This window comes from Corvus moneduloides, chromosome 11, assembly GCF_009650955.1.
Source record: "Corvus moneduloides isolate bCorMon1 chromosome 11, bCorMon1.pri, whole genome shotgun sequence".
In the NCBI taxonomy this organism is placed as follows: Eukaryota; Metazoa; Chordata; class Aves; order Passeriformes; family Corvidae; genus Corvus; species Corvus moneduloides.
Window position 1 is genome coordinate 17804339 of NC_045486.1, and position 19058 is coordinate 17823396.

A 19058-nucleotide genomic window follows, 5' to 3' on the forward strand; every position below is an offset into this window, starting at 1 on the left:
TATAGGAGTCTGCTGGACTAGTGTAGTAAAACTGGTGGCTCCTTTTTGAAAAAATATTTATCCTTTTAGGTGATTCCCCCCGCCACCATTTTTTACATGATAATTTAATAGAGGTGTTAATATGTTGCATAATGTAAATTAGAGAAATTCTAGTGTTTGTTAGAATCAAACTATTCAAAACCACTGATCTCAGGTTTATTTCTTACTAGATTGTTAAATTGAACAGAGAAGTAGCATGGTTATTTTGCAATAACATTGCAAGTTATCACTTGCAAACTGTTACAAGACTTTTTGTCATAGAGAAGCTTAAGCTCATGACTCCTTTACTGATGTAGCTGTGTGCTTTATAGTAGTGTTCTGTTACTGAAGGCTGCCTATGAGGTACCAAAATGGTGCCAGTAGTGATCTAACAAGCAGATGAGATTTATCCTGGGGAACCAGCAGTTACCTTCATACACATCCAGTTTGGAGTGTTTGTGTGTGAGCTGAGCGTATTAAGAGGAATCTTATGGCCCCAACCAACCATTTTATTATTTTGCTGCCAAACAAAAAATAAAAACATAAAAGGAAATTATTATTACCATCTAACATGACTGTCTAACAGAGACTGAAGAGCGTTATGCAGTACAGTCTTAGAAATACCTGGTTTTATTAAACTGTCTGTGCAAATCCTCTTGTGATTTGCCGGTGTGCTTGATCCTGTTTCTATGGCCAGGCACCACAATGGCCAGTGTGAAGTCTTGGTTACAAAACAGGCTTTAAGGGACAAATCTTGATGAGTCCCAGATATTGGCCTTGGCTGGAGGTTGGGGAGGTGATGGAATCCTCTTTACTGTTCAGCACTGGAGCAGCATTAGTGTTAAACCTGCCCTTTCTGAAGGGATTTGTATGGGATGGTTGTGTACTCGGGAATGAGCATGTCCTGTGCCTAAATCCCTTGTGTTGTAGTGGGCCAAGAGCTTCTGTAAAGTAACTTTGGCTTTTGTGGCTTTTTATAGGTACAGGGGGGAACCCTGCTCCTCCTCCTCAAGTGAGGAAGGGCTCCATTCTGCCTTGTCTTGCACCCTTGCTTTTTACTCGATGGTATTTGTAATAGTTAATTAAATAATGGTTTAGTATTTACAGTGCTAGTGGATCCTCTGATGAAAGTGATGTACAGAAATGCCCTAAGTCCCCACATCCCCTGATGATTGCTGTTTCACCTAAGAGTTTGGCTCGTGGCATACATGACCCTGTAGTGAACAACTATTATGTAGAAGGAGAAAAACTGCTTTCACATTTCTCTCTCAACTTTATATGTAAGAAGTGATTTTAAAGCTTTGCAGAGTGAAAAAAAAAAGAGGATGACAGAAATGTGTCCAAATTCTCAAGGTTTCCTCATCTAGAAGTGGGCCTCATTTCTGTGCAGGCTGAGGAGGAGGCAGTCATCAGCACATGGCATTTACTTACTATCTGAAGTGTTCTACCTTAAAAAAGCAAAGCCCAAAAAACTTGAGAACTATTTTTATCTTTGTTGAAAGACGGGACATAATACATGAGAGAGGCTGTCTTGGATGTTAATTTGATGTGCAGTTGATTGCAGGGTTTAACTTCTGGGTAGGATAAACATGACAGCTCTTTTCTCCTCCCTGAGTAAGCAAGAGGAATTTTTCCGAGTGTTTCTCCCTAATATCCCACTCCGGTTTCTCAGCAGCCTCACCTCTGTTGAGGCACAGTGCTGGAAGGCTGTCTGGCTATCTGCTGTACGGGTGGTGCAGAGGGTTTGATTTGCATTTCTTGGAGCTGAAACCCTCCTCAGGCACACATCCCACTCGGGGGCAGCTCATGGCCAATCCAGTGCGGAACTGGGAAGAGTCCGGTGGCAGGTAATCAGTTTATCTCTCGCAAAGTGCCCTTCCTCCAGCGATTAAACACTGAGCACAGTGTGCCTGCGTGTGCAAAGGCAGGAGATGGGGCAGGTTGGAATAACTCAGCCATAAAACAGTAGCGGCAGCCACAATCTGGCCCTGTTGTGTAATTCCCCTTGGTGGGAGGCTCCGAACTGGGTCAGATCGGTGTGAGAAACGAGGGCAGGCTCTGGGCACCGCGTACCTGCTGCCTGCTCCCGCTGCCACCAGGCAGGGTGGGAACCCTCCCGAGACCCGGCTCGGGCAGCGGCAGCGAGTGCAGCTCGAGGGAGGGAAGGCACCGAGATAAACGGCAGCACGACAATAGGCACAGAGGAGTTAACCATCTTTGTTTCACCCAGCTCTGCGAGATTTAATTAAGTCTTTTCAAAAGCTGCTGTTCAACTGTCCTGCATATGGCCGGGGCTGCCGAGCAGGTGTCAGGAGTTGGCTTATACAGAACGTGTACTCACTGCTAAACAAAAATAAAGCTTCGATTCGAGCCCTTTTGTGCTCCAGTCTGAGGGAGAGCTGCTCTCCACTAGGTTTGATTTTATCTATGGAAATACAGAGACTCATATCCTTTCCTTTAAACAATTTTCAGAGAGTGTTTTGATTTGGTTTTTTTGTTCTTTAAGGTTCTGGGACAAATGATGGAACATGAGAGGATGACACACAGGAGGATACTGATGGGAGAAGCTGTATCATGTGTCATTCTTTGACCCGGAGCATTTAGTGACATTACAGCACTTCTGCTTTTTCTGTTTGTAGATGAGTTCATTCCTGCCGTATTAGCCGTGTTTGTGTTTCTTTGGTTGGTTGGTTTGGTTTTGTTTTGGTCATGGTCAGTTTGCTGGGATAGTAAAACTTAGAAATTTTAAAATATGCTTCTGTGGATATGGTTTCAAGGTGGTTTATAGCGCAGTATGGACAACATGGGAATAAATAAATCCCCTTGAAATCCCAGGTGACGCACGAAGGTGACCCTATTGACCATCTCCTCCTGAAATGTAAGGCAATGTGCAGCTTTGCAAGTTACAAGTTTGAATATGTTTGTTTTCATTAGGGCTGAATATCAGCTGGAAGGGAACGTTCTTTCTATGTAAAAGAAAAAATAAGTCACTGTTTTGAAATACACATAGACTTTAGCACAACATTTGTTAGGAAAAACTTCTGATAATAGATGGCTTTGTGTCTGCAGCCCTTGACTGAAGTCACCAGCCATCAGAAAACAAGGGATGCTGGAGGTCACTGTATTGCAGCAGCCTGACAGCAACTGGGCTTGTACCTGCCTACCAGCCGACCACAGAAGCTGAATTAATATCTTTGGCTTGTGTAAATTGGCACAGTTCCACTTGAGCTAATTCGGATTTTGGCCTTTTCTACCATCTGCTTGACTAAGCCAAGTAATTTTGTGTGACGTGTGTAGTAGTGTAAGGACTTCAGTTGTCTCTGCCTGGTGGTAAAGTGCTCCTGGGACTGAGTGCTGAAAGGCTTCCTGTTCCAAAGCCAATCTCTGCAAAGAGATTCTCTTCCCTGTGTTTACTTTCTTTCTGACACTCTTCAATGTTACTGAGGAGCTGAGAGGGGCAGAGCAGAAGCTGATGACTTCAGCTGGAATAATTCAGCATACTCAACAGTTAGATTTTTCAGCCCTGCTACAGGGGTGTTGAGTTGTCTTCAACCTTCAGGTTTCTGAGTTAATCTGGTAACTTCTGAAACACAGCTGAAAATGAAATTTAAGTGTTAAATGAAATGAAATTTAAAGTGTTTATAGATATTTGAACTGCCTTATTTGCTTAGAAGTTTGGGGTTTAGTCTTTTTGTTGTTGTTGTTTTAAAGTGTCTGATTAGTTCTCAGATATTTTATAGTTTACAGTGGAAATGTGGTATAAGTAGGGGGCAGTGGGAAGTGAGTGATGAGAAAATGTTTCCTTCATCTTTCTTTAAAGCTTTCTGAAGAATGTGTGGGTAGTAATTCTTCTGCAGCTTGATCTTTGAATACATCCTTTGCTTATGTTCCTTAAGATCAAAATGCCTTCTTTATTTTCCTTTCTTGGTTGTGTTTCTTTTCATCCATCATACACAGCTCCTTTAGGATCATTCTGTGTGTATGGAAGAGGAGTGCTCACCCATCACTGTCCAGGAGTGCCAGTGCATGATGTGAACAGATAAACTTGTGTCTTTGAGATTGCCCTGGTCCTCTCTTCAGGCTTTATTTTTGTGTTCTACCACAATTTCTGCTGTGTTGCACTGGAGTGGTGTAGCAGAGAAGTTATGCACAGCCAGCCCCAGTTCTTGTCCTTGAGAGAAAGGAAATGCAAATTTTGTCTGCTCCATTCTTCCTTTGTATTTACTTTTCTTCTTGCCCTGTTTTACAAAGGGAGTTCAACTTCTAGAAACTGGATCTTTGTGGTCTTCTGCCTGAATTATGAAGGTAACGCTGGTTTTTGGTGTGTGGCTGGATCAGAGAGTTCAGCCAGGCTGTGATGAGGAGCTGGGTGAATTTGCAGTGGTACAACTGAAGCGGGAGGGGGTTTCTGTCTCTGATCCATGTCTGCACACTGTGATGGTGTTTGCAGGGATCAGGCTAACACATATCCAGAGGGGATGCTGACACTGATCCTTTTTTGTATGCTTCATGTTTGGATGATAGTGTTCTGAAATTGTTCACATAATTTATTAATTTTTGCATCTCTGAATAATCAGGCATTGATTCCAGGAATCTTCCTGCTGTGTGCATGTCAAGGATACCAATGAAGAGATGGAGATTCTTCAATGTTGGGCCTGTATCATTATGATCCATTTCTTATGGCATTTGTTTTCTACACAGGATTTTGTGCTTTGTCTGATATCTAAGTCTGTTATTTAAAAGGCTGATTTGGTTTGGTATGTGCAGCAATCCTGCTATGATGTTGAGCCTTGAGGCTCAAAGGTTGGGATTTGCTGGGCTCACATAGCTCTTTTGTGTCCTTTCAGGGCTGCCTCACGGTAGAACATGAGCAGGTAATGCACAAGGAGCACCACTGGGAATCATGTCAGACGAGTCAATCTCAGGGAGTGATCCGGACCTGGACCCGGACTTGGAGCAGGAGGATATGGAAGAGGAGGAGGAGGAAGATGAGGAGGAGGCGATGGAGGAGGACAATGATGGGGATGATGAGGAGGACTTACTTGATGAAAGTGGTGAGTGAATGGGGTTGGGAATATACAGAACTGGCTGTAACCCCTTGGGAGATTGTGTAAGGGTTAGGATTTATCCAGCTCTGGGTAGGGAGAAGTGCTTATGTGGCTGCTTAGCCTAAACAGGGATTTAATATATGTTAAATATGGTCTCCTGGACAGAAAAAATTTCCATCATGAAAACAAGCCACAAGCATAAATGGTAAGGAGGATAGAATTTTTAAAATAGCTTCAAATTTTGGGGAAGCAATTATATAAAGAAGTAAATAAGTCAATTTACAATTACTTGTATTATTTAAAGGATGTGGTGAAAATAAATATATTTACATCATTGACTTGCCCCATACGTGAACAATTTGATGGATGCTATGGACAATTATTGCTCATTCACAATAATCTTTAACAGCTGGAAAATGTTCTTTTCTGCCAACATACAGGTTGGGTTCTTCTTTGTTTGTTTGACAAGATGAAAGATGGAAGTGCTGACAAAGTTGTCACCTTCTATCCTCACTTAGTTCCACCTGCCCAGCTCTCCTCTTCAGGAGAGGAACAATTCAGGTCAGGGCCAATACAGGTGTTTGTGGGCCTGTGCTGTGCAGGTTACGTTTGAGTGTTATTAGGTAACTGTTCTGGGTCATGGCATGATCGTAGAAATGTTTGTTGGTCCAGCAGATGGGCTGATGTTCTAGGGCACATAGACAGGAATGCAGAGCTCAGGTGGGAATTGCCCATGCTGAATTTGCCATCAAACTCTTTGTATCACAAAACTGTAGCCAGAGCCTAAAGGGGTGCTCTATCTGCTTCCTTTAAAATTGCAATTTTTAATAACTTCGAAGGCTATGCAGGTATCTGAATACACCTACCTAAACCTACAGAGAATAATCTTCCTTTTCTTAGCATAGAATGTGTGTTAAAAACAGATACTTCCCTCTTCTAGTTACTAAAGAATTTTTGGCTTCAAAGTAAATTGTTGTCCTTAAGTGTTGTTTGTTTTGTTCTTATATTCTTTCAGCCATGTGCTACTTGAAGATACTGTTTTGATTTTAAATGCTTTCATAAAAATGTTTACACAAACAAATTGTATTCCTCTTTTTTTTTATTATTCACATGATAATGAGAAAATGTTTCTAATGAGAAAGTAGCAGAAATGGAAGTGTTAGTTCAGGTAAGAAACAAAGGAATTCCCAATCCCAGTACAGAAGAGTTACAAGGTCACAGATTACTCTGTCTCAGAGACTGGTGATGAGGATGTCGCTTTGTTCACAGGACCCTGCACCCGGTGGAGCAGTAGGAAGTGTGACGTGGTTGCCAGACTTCTATTAACAGAAGGGAGTGTCTGTATGTCATGTCCAAGTGGGTCATGCCTCATGGTTATTTTATCAGAGACCTATGTACTTTATCATCAACATCTGTATTATTGTGAGTGAATACTCAGAGTTGTTTGTCAGGATTATTCTTTCCAAAGCAAACAAGATCAGTGTAGGTATACAGAACATTGTGAACTGCTAACGACAGCTGTTTATTTTCATGTTAAAACACTAGAAACGTGTTTGTTTTATATTTTTGTAGTGACTAATTAAAAATAAATTTTAACAAATGTAGAAAATAATGAGGAACAGTAAAAAGACAATTTACATAAAACTAACATAAAATATTTTTATGGTTGTTCATTAGGTGCAAGGGAAAACTCCCTTCCATGAGCTGAGCAAAGCTAGATTGCCTCTGAGGTTTCAAATTGTTTAGCTTTAATTCTGTCTGCCACAATATCAGAATGCTTTCTGGGTGCTTAGATGTATAATTATTATCTTCTGTGGAGGTGTCCAGTCTGCTTTTCCTGATAATCTTCTTACAGCTACACACTAGCTCCAAAATGTCATTTGGCATCTGTATCACCTTAGATCTAATATAAACCAGTCTCTGGCTCTTCAGCCTATGAAATATAACCAACTTCAGAATTAAGAGGTTTGTTTTATTTTGCCCATCTGATGTTTGTAGTCCTGTCTCTTTGTAGATTAACCTCATTCATAAATACCATATTGGGAACAGACAGCTTTATTCATAAGAAGGGATGCAGTGCTCTAATGTTTATATTATGAAGCTTTTAAAAAGCTTAATTTTAATAATTTCTGTTAAAACTTTGTTGTCCCTATTCCCAGCTGTGCTGTTCTCCTCCCCTCCTGGTATTGTGGTTGTTCTGATCCCACTGGAGATCCTGGGGGGATCTTTCCCTTGTGGATGGGCTCTTGCATATTTCTAGAACTACAAGCTTTAGATGATTATTAATCTTTCACAGCTATTTCCTTGGAAGGATGACAGGCTGCAAAAACATTTTCTCCAAACTGAAACTGATTATGTTTTTAAATAATAGTGATTATATCAATTACAAAACTAACATTTTTACAGTTTGCTTGCAAAATAGTGGCTTTGTTTAGGATTTCCATGTCCTGATGGTGACTCAAGAGCTTTCCAGTGTTAATGTAATGTTATCCACACTTGGTGGTGGTGGATAGTATCATCTCAGACTTAGCAGTGACTTGTGTTTTGCATGTTTAACCTGTTTTTTTGTCTTTCTGATACACATTGTGTGTTGAGTTAATCCTCATGTGTAGTTTCAGTTCCATAATTTTCTAGGAGTTCTTTTTATGTTCTGGTGCTTGAGTGCTATCTTCAGTTTTGGTACATTTTTCTCATTTCTGCTCAGTTTTGTTTGCATTTAGTATAGGTGGTCTGGAGTTTAGTTTGAACTTGAATGCAGTTCAAACTGTAGGTAAGGACTGAAAGGTATAGACTTTCAGTCTTGCTGAAAGCAGCTCTTCAACCTTTGCCCCCTGCCCTCAAGGAAACAACAGAGCATGAAAAGCTAGTTTTCTGAATATTTCTGAGTGAGTGAAAGGTAATAACCTCATGGCTTACATCCTCTATCCATTTCTTCAGTAGTGGTCAGTTAATGAACCTTAGCATCATGTGTAGGAGCTCTTACAGCTTTAGTTGGTTTTTTTTTTTTTTTCTAGAATGCTCCTTCCAGAACATACCTACCGTGACACAGCCCCTTCCTGGGCTGCCAGCCTTGCACACCCCTCCCAGCAGCACGCTTCAATCCTAGCCAGAGGCTGCCACTGCTTTTCCAGCCTTGTCATCCCTGCCCACTTCATCTGTTTTCTCATCACTTGTGGGTTGCAGCACCTGTTTTATCATGTTTGATTTTGTGATAGCAATGCGTGACTGCTAAGAACTTTTTTTGTTAGCTCCCTAAATCTTTTTCACTAGAAATGTGATGTACTGATGACTGTAGAGATAAAGGGCTGTTTCAAGTCCTGCACTTACTCTCTGATCCTGGTTGTTGCTCAGGGCTGTGTAGGACTCCATAGGAATAAAAGCTAATTTGAGCAAAGAGGAAACAAACCTCCAATATGGATTTTACAGATCGTTTCAAATACACGGACCGTTCATACCTCAGAGCTTTCCCGAGGAAAGCTGTTGAGTGTTTGAATGAATCCCACTGTACAGTTATGTTTTACCACTTTCAGAATGTCTCTGGATTATTCTGATTGATGTCTCTGGAATTAATTCTCTCTTATTCATACATACTGCTGTAATTCTGCTATTAATAGTGATGACAAGTTGCTTGTTTTCTTGCCTTTGAGTATATGGGTGAAACACTTTTATAAAGTGCAATTCAGTAGCTGCTTTCCTCTTGAACTTGAGCTGCCACTTGGTACTCACAGTTTTGAGTTTCTCATGATACCAAGGCAGGAGTTTTTGACTTTAGATGGCAGCCAGTGCTGATCCAAGCTTGAAAAGATCTTTGCTTCCCTTGAATCCTCAGTAGAGGAAAGCCTGCTCATTTAAAGGGGTCCAGCGTGATCAGCTTTTCCTACAATTTTCACTTGGTTGTTGAGGGGAAAAAAATGTTGGCATGAAATTATAGCAGGAGTGGATTTTGTTTAATATAATGCTCCTTTGTGGGTCATTGTGGGGGGCAATTACATTGAAAGCAAAATCGATTTGTCGCTGCCTGGACAATTTCTTTGTCTAATCTGATGGAAAAAATGAGTAGTTAACACCATACTTACTAGAAAGTTCATTAGCACCTGGAGTTATTAAAGCTGAAATTATTTGGAAGTCTGTTTTTAAAGTCATGTAGAAGTGTGGGTTAATGTTTCTTTGAATGATACAGGAATGCATCCTTGAGGTACAGAGATATGCTGCTCATTTTGGAGATGGCGTTGTTCATGTGCTTCCCACCCCAAATCATTCTATCTTTTCTTCTCTCCAACAAAGTGTTCGAACAAAACAAAACTGGGGTGTGTGGGAGTCCCCAGCTGGATGCGTGTGGTTGGGAACAAAGCAACTTTCTGTCCTTACAGGGGAAGAGAGGAAAGTCCTTGGTATAAATCTGTTCATTTTGCAGGCTCCTCCTGCTCAAATACATGAGTTTTTCCTTTTTGTCTGTAGTTTTTCTTATAAATTAGGTCATGTTATACTCACCTGTATGAAACTGAGAGAGAGGCAGAGTATGGAGACAGTCTCCTATCTTGCTAAATGGTAGCCTATTCTATATAATTTTATATCCAGATTTAGAAAGGCCCGTCCTGCTGGAGATAAAAAGGAGAAGAAAAAAGGAACTGCTGTTAGAAAGTAATTTCCCTCCACTTTTTACTTGAAATGAATGATCCTGCTTGTGTTGGTAAATGGAGATTTGTCCCAACAACCTGAGACCTATTGCCTTCTACTTTTGACCAGACTGCACAGCATTTTCTTTTAGGGAACACTGGTTTTAAGTTGTCCTTCCTATCTACTAGAAAATTAAATTTATTCCTTAAGAAGAGGAGGAGCAATTATGTACTTACTGCTTTAATCTCTTCACTCCTTTTAAAAAGCAGCCTTTCACAGCTGTGTCTCCAGGTGGCACCAAGGGCAGATGGGCATCCCAAGGTCGAGGCAGCCTCAGAGAACATAACTGCTCTTTGAGGAACCCTGCTTCCATCTGCTGCAGTATGTGGCACAGTGGACTTGGTTGCTGCGTGCTTCCTCCCTCAGGCTAGTGACACGTGCTTTGATCTCCTGTCCTTGTTTAGCTAGGGGCGGGTGCTGGGGCTAAGGAAAGGCACAAGCCCATCTGAGTAAGCTTGGCTTGGAGAGCAGGCTCTTTTTGTTGGTTGAAAGGCCAGAGTGGTGAGTCCCCATAAGTGATAATCCTGCAGTTTAATCTACAAGTGGATGTTTGCAGTGCACAAGGTGGATTTCTTGGGAAAAGGGAAGAGTGATGATTGACATCATCTCACTTTTTCCTTCTCGATGAACTTCCTTATGTAGATCCTTTTATTTTGGTTACTTGTGGCTGGATGCAGCTCCCTCTAGAGCCCACCGGTACTATTTCCAAGGAAGCTGGAAGGGCGTGTCCTGAGGGAAGCAAACCTCTGCCCAAGTCTAGGTTTGTTGCCTAAGCAAAAATTCTGGTCTTAGTTAAGAGCCAAACCTGAACTTCCATGTACCACTGTGCACTTTGATGTTCTTTAAAAGCCAGGTAGGTTTTCGTGCTTGTGGTAACTTTATGTAGACTGTTTTCCAAGCCAATAATTTCCTGCAAAGAGGATGGCCTATGTAGTGTCATAGAGGTACTAAAACAATCACTACCTGTAAAAGAATTTACTTGTAAACTAATATCCTGCCTATTGACATGTGTTTAAACTTAATCAAATTGTCACAGGAAACTTCATTACATTAGAAAATGATTCTGATGGATCAGAGTGTTTAAATGTACTTTATCATATAGGTGCAGAGTGTGGGGCTCAGCCTCAGATGGTTGTGGGTAACTCGGTAAATGTGCATCCAGTTGCAGATAGTGGATGCATTTCTCAGGTGATGTACTATAAGAAGTTGAGGGGGTTTTGTTGTTTTCTCAGTTCCTGGAAGTGATAAGAGCTTTATGTCTGTTCAGCATACGCTCCCTGCGTCCACAAACCTTATGTTCGAGACTTGGGTTGGGACCCAGAAAATTAGGAGCTGTCTGGCATCTGTGTTTCCACAATCCAGCTGAATAAAATACCAAAGATGCAGTTAGTATCAAAGGTGGAAAGAGACGGGATTGGTAGCATTTGCAGTTTTAGCAGACCTGGTTACTGAGTAATACAGAAGGATTACATTGAAATTGCAAAGGAGGTTTGCCTCTCATTTAGGCAAGAGCCCCACTGATTTCTCTGGGAACTTTGCTTCATTACAGAAGGCTGCAGATTTTACCTGTTGTATTTATCCTGGCAGTTTCCTAGGAGCACAGTGTGTGTGTGTGTCAGAGCAAAATGGTGTTCGTGTGTGCAGTCTGAGGGGCTTGGCCCTGCCCAGCCAGAGAGGGTCCGTGTCCCCAGCACATTGTGCAGACCCTGTGGCACCCAACTTCCTTGAACTGGATTTACTGGACTCACTGAGTTGTGATGTTAAAGAAAAATCCTCTTGGGTGCTTTTCTGAGAACAGCCAGTGCTGGATGCTTTGTTATCTCCCCTTCTACCGATTCCAAAGCTGCAGATTGCCTAGCTGGGCATTTTGTTGTGCTGGGGCAGTTTCGGTGGTGGGAGGATAGTAGAGGTCCCTTGCCTACAGGCTGTGTGCCCATAAATCTGTGAGGAATGGGGAGGAGCGTGGGAGGAGTGGTGCATGAGGTTCGGGGGCTTTATTGACTGATTCCAGCATTCTAACTAACCCTGTGAACTGGGTTATTCTCAGCAGGGTGAGGTGTGGCCTGAGGGCTGCTGTGGGAAGGAAGGATGAGATCCTGAGGAGCGCTGTCCCCCAGCCCCCTGCGCAGGGGATTACGGACTGCCGACGCTGCAGGTCAGCCGCTGAGCCTTTCTCCGGCTGCCTGCTCTGTCCGAACGCGAGGACTCTTCCCGATCTCCTTGGCTTATCCCGAGCAGGGGGAAGCTCCGAAAGAAAGCGTCGGTGATTCCCCTGCCCGCCTCCCAGGCTCTCTGTCAGCGGCTTCCTTTTTGAGAGGGTGGCACAAAGTCTGGCATAGTCTGAGTGTTATATAACCTGGAGTAATGACTTGCTTTACTTCTTTAAAAGGAGGTGATGACGCCAGAGCTCTGCTTCCTTCAGAGCCGCCAATTGGGCGCAGGGACTGGCAGATCTCGTGAAATGATGTGGTGTTATAACCAGCTACGCTTTTCCCCCCTCTTTTCTCCCTCCTTCCCTTTGATCTATTGCGTATGATGGAATACAAAATAGAAATCTTTCTATGCAGTTCAAGAGCAGCCCACGTCCATAGCTCTGCATTTTCTATATATATGTATATGGAGTTTTTCAAATGTTTTTTTGCCTCTTTTATCTCTTCTCTTAAAGCTGTCACTAATGTGAGAGTAGCATGAAGGTGTGGGGAGCAAGGTCAGTGAGTGAGCAGTTATTAACTGAACAAAGAATTGCTCCAAGTTGTCTTCCTGCTTTTCTGATAAGCTTTGCAGGATATAGAGGTTGTGCTTTATCGGCCAAGAACTTGCTTTTTTCTTTTCATAAAGCAGCCAGAGAATCTCTAACAAAGGACAGTCCCACTTGCTCCTCTGTCCTGTTTGGTGCCTTTTTCTCCACGTACGTTTCCAATTGTCAGCTTTGTACCATGCCTGGTCATTGCTAATAGATACTATATTGCCTCATCTGCATCTTCTGAAACGCTGATGAAATCACATGGAAACTAATTAGCAGATTTGTAATGTGCTATTTTCCCTCTTGAACAGGTAAGGAGTGGCAAAGTCACTTTGCCAAGTTCACCTGATGAGTGTGAAGATGCCGAAGTGAAAATCCTCTGGTTTGCATTTTAGGCAGCACCTTTTTTATGTTCAAATGTACTAGGTGAAACAGTTCTTTGATTTTAATCTGAGTTTAAAACATGCAAGGGGTCCTTAATTTCATTTTCCCCTAATTTATGTGGTATTGTGCTGGTTTTAATGACTGGTTACATAAAATGGACATGTAGCTATATGTTGTACAAGTATAATAGTAGATAATAAAAGTGTGGAAGGAGGTGAGGAACTGTTTAAATTAGTATCCTTCAGATTTTAAAACACACTATCACATCACAGTTATTTCCTTTATTGATCTTTTTAACTTCTTGCTTAGGCTTTAAAGAAACTGCTACACTGAATTTTCAGAGGTGTCTGGTTCATTGTTTGGATCAAAGTATTTTTTTTATTATGAGTATTTTGTACTGCAGATGTTTAAAATGTCTTGTTCACATTTTCTTCAATATGCAGTTCACTGACTCAGTCTCAAAAAAATTCTAAGTAGGAGTCAGAAGACTTTATTTTCACTTGCAAATATGCAAATAGGAATGAGACAGGAGAAAGCTACAAGATAAAATCTTTTTGGGCTAGGTGAACAGAAACTTCTAGTTTAAATCTCTGTCAAAACAAATTTTGCAATTAAAACATCTGCAGGTAATCTTCATCTATGTAAAGTATTTAAATAATTGAACTGTTAGAAGCAATTTTTAAATGGTACTTTTGTGTACTCAGCTTGTGATTTATGTCAAATTTGCACATAGCCGAAAATGAATGGAATGAAATTAAAGTTGTACCAAAAACTCTTCAGTGGTGCACAAATATGTTGTGTCATCTACAGCAGCAGAAATGTAGCAAGTTATAGAGATGGGGAATCAGTTTCTTGAATATAACTGGGATTGTAACTCAATGGATTTAATTTTTATTAAAATGATGATAAATATCTATGGTATAAATTCTTCAACTTTAAATCATTACATCTTGTCTAGCAACAGCTTGTTTTCTTTGGTACATTTAAACAACCTCTGAAAGCCTTGGAATCTCAAGCAGTATGTTTTGCCACAGTGCCAGTCTGAAAAGCATTTGCAAGAGGCACTGCATTGTGTCACTTCTTGTATTTTATGCAATTAGATATTTGTTACATTATGTACAACTTCCCAACTCCCTCCACTTATGATTTAGATGAGTTTGGGAAAGAAAATACACCAAGATTTATATGAATAAAAATAAAATGAGAAGAAACAGATTTACCAAATTTTATGCCTTATGGTTCAGTCTAAAACTCACTAAAGTAAATGGAAAAACTCCTCTGGTTTTCCATGGTTGGTTTAGATCGTATCAAAAAGAATTTTTATTTGCCGTGCAATGTTTGTTTAAAAAGCAAATGGTTCTCAAAGCCCAGCAATACTCAGTTGCCAACACAGAGTGTTGTGGAGTCCAAGTATGATTCTGTCTGAACTATTTTAGGTGGATAAACAACACCTTAGACCATGTCCAACTCAAACCTGGTATTCTTGTGTGTTTTCCATGTTGCTAAAACAACATGGAAACTAGGACAGGGAAAGGGGCCTTAATGATATGTGTGTGTGCTACTAGCAGGTGCTAATCAAGAGTGAAATGTGGCTGTCAAGGCTAGTTCACATTCAATTACTTACAAACAATTTGGGTTAGTAGGCAGCTTCCCTGTACAGTGGAGGTCAGTGGGGTGTGCAGAAGGAGCTGGTGGATGTGGAGCATGGCTGGGAGAAAGCTGTGGGGTGGGGAAGGGACTGCGCAGCCAGCGGGGAGCAGTTGAGGATAGGCAAGGAAGGTCTCCTCTGCTTTGTGGGGTGCTGGTGAGGATGAACAACCTGGAGAGCAGGGAACCACCCCAGCTTGCAGGGACCAAGAGCTGGGTGGCACATCACAGAGCCAGTGCTTCTCTCTGATGCTGTCCTCAGTGGGCTTGGATCAGGTCAGGGTTGTGGAGTCATGGAGCTGCTCAGCCTGCGGAGCAGGGGGTTGAGAGAACCAGGTTCAAGGTGGACAACAGGCATGGGTGTGGGGAAGGAGTTACTCTACCATGAAGTGAATGCATGTTTTTGGGATGTTTTGTTGAAATTTATTTCATTTAACTGACTTCAGTTTGATAATATTATTTGCTATACACAGGAACTAGTGTCCTGAAACATTTTACAGTCAAATTTCTTGTCTGTATAGACAAGTTTAGGTATGAGTTTTAATGCTTGTGAATTTGCAGTGTTCAGGGATGCTGACATTGCTACTGAAAAGACTTGTCAGTCAAAATCAAGTTCTGAAGGACCTTTATCTTCATATTCTATGAAAATACAAGTTCTATAGTGTTGTTTGGTTTTTTAACAGGTAATCTCCTAAGCTGTTAGCAAGGGAACCTCTCAGGTGACAAAAGCTTTTTGGGAAGCCTCTTGTGATGTATAGCACAGTTTGTGCAATTGCAAAGAGCTTGTGGTTTGAGATGAGGAAGGTGAGGTGTGACAGCTGGGTAAGATTTCAGACCTTGTAGAGGAGGGAGAACATTGTTCCTTACTGGTAAGACTGGCCTCACGGAAAAGCTTTTCAGTAGATGGATTTATCTGTAACAAGATTACCTTCCATGAGGCGATCATTTTATAAACTGACTGTTTCAGGCAGATCTAATTCTTGGCTGTGTGAATATGTATTTATCCTGGCTAGCAGTGGTGGCCTCACCAGCAGTGAGTAGAAGAGCTAGAAAAATTTTTTTTCCATTTTGCACATTAAGGTGAAGAAGGAAATTCCCTTTTTATTGCTGTGTGCAGAAGGACAGGTGTAGGTTGCCTGTTTCCCCCAGTGTATTGAACTTCCATTTTTCTCATGCTTGAAAGCTGTAATATGGATGTGTTGTGGTTTAACCCCAGCTGGCAGCTCAGCCCCACACAGCCACTCACTATCACCCAGTGGGATGGAGGAGAGATTTGGAAGGGTAAAAGTGACAAAACTCATGGGTTGAGATAAAGATAGTTTAACAGCAAAGCAGAACAAGGAATCCATCAACTCCTTCCCATGGGCAGGCAGGTGTCAGCCATGCCCAGGAAAGCAGGGCTCCATCATAGTAACAGTGACTTGGGAAGACAAATGCCATCACTCTGGACATCCCCCCCTTTCCTTCTCCTCCTTTCCCCAGCTCTGTGCACTGAGCATGACACCATGTGGTCTGGGATATCTCCTGGATCAGGTGGGGTCAGCTGTCCCAGCTATGTCCCCTCCTAACTCCTTGTGCACCCCCAGCCTCCTCACTGGTGGAGCAGTGTCAGAAGCAGAAAAGGCCTTGACTGTGTTAGTAGCCTTGTTCACCAATAACAAAACCACCTCTATTATCAACACTATTTCCAACACAAATCCAAAGCATAGCCCCATACTAGCTGCTGTGAAGAAAATTAACTCTCTCCCAGCCAAAACCAGCACTGCAAGCTTTGTAAACACACAGTTGCATTTACCCAGTACTTGTTTTTAAATCTTGCTTTCCAGTTTCATAAAGCTGTTAGGTCAGATGCTGAGGTCATGTTTGCTTATTTATTCCAACCCTACAAAGCCCTTATAAGGCCTGTTGCAAGATCCTTGGCTATGCACTTCTTTAATATATTTGTCCCTCTTTTCCCCCTTGATAAACATTGTGTACTAGCCAGGCTGTTTGAATCTGTGACATGGGTGAAAGGCTGTCTTGTTACTGAGTGTCTTAATTGTAATACAGTTCATATTTTCTCTGGTAAAATTTATATAGCTTTAATTATGAAAAAGCATCTTGGGTTTATTTCAAAGTTGTGATGTACCCTGAAGTACTGAGGATGTTTTGATGGCACTAAACATTTGCAGTGCCCTGCTACCCTCTCAAATGAAAGGTCTAATAAAAATGACTGGAGTCACACAAAGGGGAGCTGGGCTCTGCCCTGGTTGTGCTTGCAGATCTTTAGATCAGCCTTTGGTGCTGTGAGTGCAGCTCACTGTCCTGGAGTCCCGCAGGTCTGTGCCAGGCTGTTGGGACACAGCCTGCTTTGGGCTTCTTGTGCACATCCTGGCTTTCCCAGCACTCCCTCACCAGTTGTTTCAATAAACAGCTGACTTTGTTACATGGGCAAATGCTCACTACCAGCAAGCTAATTTCATTACGTGTCTCTCAGCCCAGGTTTGCTGTTTATTACTGGCATTAGATATGCCTGTGAAGGGAATTGGGCATGGATAAAATCTCTGTTACACTGAAGAAGGTTAGGCAGGATGGATAGCCTTTAGGGGTTCAACCACAGCTTTAAAGGACTTGTTCTGTACTTACTTATTCTCTCCTGTGCCTGTCCTGGTGCAGACGCATGATCAGAACAAAGGTTCACTTAAAGTAATCTCCCACTCCACAAATTCTGACAAGTTCTTTCCTAAAAACTGGGAAACTTACAGTGGTCTACAAGCTGCTGATTTAACCAGGCAAACAGGATGCTCTTTCACCTGTTACTGTGCAAACAGGTTACCAGCTCCATGCAGTTGCTCAAGTTTCAGTCTCAGTTGTCCAGGTATCTTGCAAATTAGCAGGCATCATGCAAATAGCTCATAAAATCACAATTGTTTCCAAAGCCAGAAAGGCTGTACTCCTTTTTGCATCTCATTCCCACCCACTCTTCCTTATGTGCTCTGAAACTTGGAAGCAGAGTTACGGTCCTGTGTGTCCCCTGCTCTGAACGTCCTGTTGTCTGTTGGGATTCCCCTTGCGCGGGGCCCCAGCAGAGCCTGAACGGTTATGTAAGGATTTTTATTTTATTCTCAGTCTTGGTCTCTGCCACTAGTTGAACTGGATCACAGGCTGAGTGAATGGGATCTGATTCGTACGGCGTGCAGCTCTGCTGCTCCAGAGGAGAGAGACCTCCCCCGTACACACCCACTCAGCCTCCCTGCTCCTCTTCTCTCTTCTAAAACTCTTTTCCCAGGCATAACTGAGGTTGCTCCCGCTGATCTGGAGCGTGTATGGAAGCCAAACCATCCCGGCAGCACAGCTCCAGGCATCGGTCCCCAGTGGAGCAGCAGCTACCTCGGGCAGGGCTGTGTTGTTTGACTCTCCAAACAGGGGAGGAGATAGTGACAATTTTTATTTAGGCTGAACACGAGGCATATTTAAGTAGTTATATAACAGTGACCCTGGTCCGTCTCAGCTGGGTGCAGGGAGGATATATACGTACTGACTCCCGTCACACCAGCTGGGTGGATTTGAGCACTAGGAGCTATTTACCAAAGTTATTTTCAGAAACTTTAAGTGCAGGTTTTCCTGCCTGTACCCTGGACTGTTTTATCAGGAGTCTTTTCCCGCCTGCGAACTGAACAGCCAGTGCGAGTGGATTTAGTGCTCGCTGGGCTGTGGGCAGAGATAAGGAGTTGTTGGGAGTGACTGGAAACTTTTGTCCTGAAGACCCTGAGACAAGAATAGCAGAAGAGTTGAGAGCGTGCGGCCACGTTGAACAAGTGTGCGGGCAGAGGGCTCGCCTCGGTGCACTGAGCAGCATGCTACTCTTGGATGAGTCTCAGCAGTTTCCAGGTAGGACACAGGTGGGGGTTTTTGTGGATTGATTTTTCTTCTTTTTTTTCCCCTTTGTTTTCTATTTCTTCTTGCTTTCCTGCTACAGGACATTAATTTCCCCCCCGCCTCCCGTGCTGGAGCACCCCACTCAGTGGCTAATAAAAGACATCAGGAACCAAGGCTCTTCTGTGGGTCTCAGGTTTTAATGTGCTCCCTACCAGGCAGGGATGGAAGAGATTGAGATTTCAGAGTCTTGCAGTGTCTGTTGGCCCGATGGAGGGGACATGAGAAGGAAGCTCACTCTTTCTTTGTGGCTATAATTCTGAAGTCTTTGGTGATGTGACATTCTGGGTCTGGATGTTATTGTTTCTGCTGCTGTTGTGTTCTAATGCTGCAGAAGTTATTTTTGCAAGAGAGGAGGCAGTTGTTAATAGCAGTATTGTTTTATGTGCACTGTCCTCTCCCCCACCCCCTTCACCTTTGTGTGTATACTTTCCCTGCAACATCCTACTTGATAACAGTTTCAAGAGTTTCTTCTGTCAGTGAAATATTTGGTGACTTGCTGACTGGGCAACAATCTGGGCACCAGGCAGAGCTGTTGGTGCTTGCTCCAGATGCCCTAATTAGTGTCTAAGAGACTAAAAGCTACTTGGCCCTTTTCCCCCCCTATCAAATGGAAGATGCTTGTG

General features: G+C 42.4%; 1 protein-coding gene across 4 annotated transcripts in view; it reads left to right on the plus strand.

Moving 5' to 3' along the window:
- The window catches only part of RAD54L2 (RAD54 like 2), a 68294-nt gene that overhangs the window by 16886 nt on the left and 32350 nt on the right, over positions 1–19058 (plus strand). For 2 of the 4 annotated variants that reach the window (XM_032121376.1, XM_032121380.1), the window contains exon 2: positions 4866–5072. In XM_032121376.1, coding sequence (XP_031977267.1) covers positions 4922–5072 — 151 coding nt within the window. In that variant the 5' untranslated portion in view covers positions 4866–4921. Of the gene's footprint in view, positions 1–1096; positions 5073–17676; positions 18388–19058 lie in introns of those variants that run through there. The other 2 variants (XM_032121378.1, XM_032121379.1) reach the window with 2 other exon arrangements.